The 731-nt window shown below is 67.7% G+C and overlaps 1 protein-coding gene across 1 annotated transcript in view; it reads left to right on the top strand.

Moving 5' to 3' along the window:
- LOC101622535 (chromosome unknown open reading frame, human C6orf118) overlaps nucleotides 1–731 on the top strand; it is a 13,622-nt gene that overhangs the window by 4,828 nt on the left and 8,063 nt on the right. The window contains exon 3 of the mRNA XM_012735228.1: nucleotides 164–283. Within this exon, the coding sequence (XP_012590682.1) occupies nucleotides 164–283 (120 nt within the window). The remainder of the gene's footprint in view (nucleotides 1–163; nucleotides 284–731) is intronic.

Raw genomic sequence — 731 nt, 5'->3', positions numbered from 1 at the left:
GGGCGGGGTCTGGGCGGGGCCTGGAGGGGTCTGGGCGGGGCCTGGAAGGCCAGGGCAGGCCACAGTGCAGAGCGAGTGTGGGGCTGCGCCTCTGCGGGCCCCCCACCCAGGTCCCTGTCCTGAAGGGAAAGGAGAGGACAGCCCCGAGTGGGTCCCCCCGCAGGAGCTGCAGAAGCTTTGCGTGTGCCCGCACGAGCTCGGCCGGCTGTCTGTCTTCGCCGCCATCTTCGAGGACATTTGCAGCAGCTCTCTGATATTCGGGGGGATCTTGAAGGAAATCAAGGTACGGTCCGCGGAACGGAGGGTCAGGCCGAGAGCCAGGCTGGGCCTCTGCGTGGCTTCGGTTCTCGAGGAGATTCCTCCCGGGCCCCGTTGCTGGGGCCCAAGTGCCCACCCTGTGCATTGGGACTGGCCTCGGGAGCCCCCAGACACCCCTCCTTCCCCTGGAGTTCTGCACCTCGGCTTTGATTGCACGCAGACTGTTCGCGTGCGTGCGGGACACACCTTGGGGGTCCTCACACGTCCGGGTCTGCTCGTGGGCTGACGCTGCAGCTTCTCCCCGAGGGCTGCCCTGTCCTTCTGCGCGTCTCTGGGGTCAGCAGGACCCGCCCCCACCCGAGCACCTTGTCCCTGTGCCGCCGTCACCCACAGTCAAAGCTCACAGCTTTGAGATGGCGAGCTCCCCGTGTGCACAGCCCACACCGCAGGCGTCTACACCCCGCCAGCCCCAC

This window comes from Condylura cristata, unplaced genomic scaffold (assembly GCF_000260355.1).
Source record: "Condylura cristata isolate star-nosed mole 26May11 unplaced genomic scaffold, ConCri1.0 scaffold00001, whole genome shotgun sequence".
Lineage (NCBI taxonomy): Eukaryota > Metazoa > Chordata > Mammalia > Eulipotyphla > Talpidae > Condylura > Condylura cristata.
Note: the sequence above shows the minus strand (reverse complement) of the source record. Positions and strands in the feature narration are given on the sequence as shown.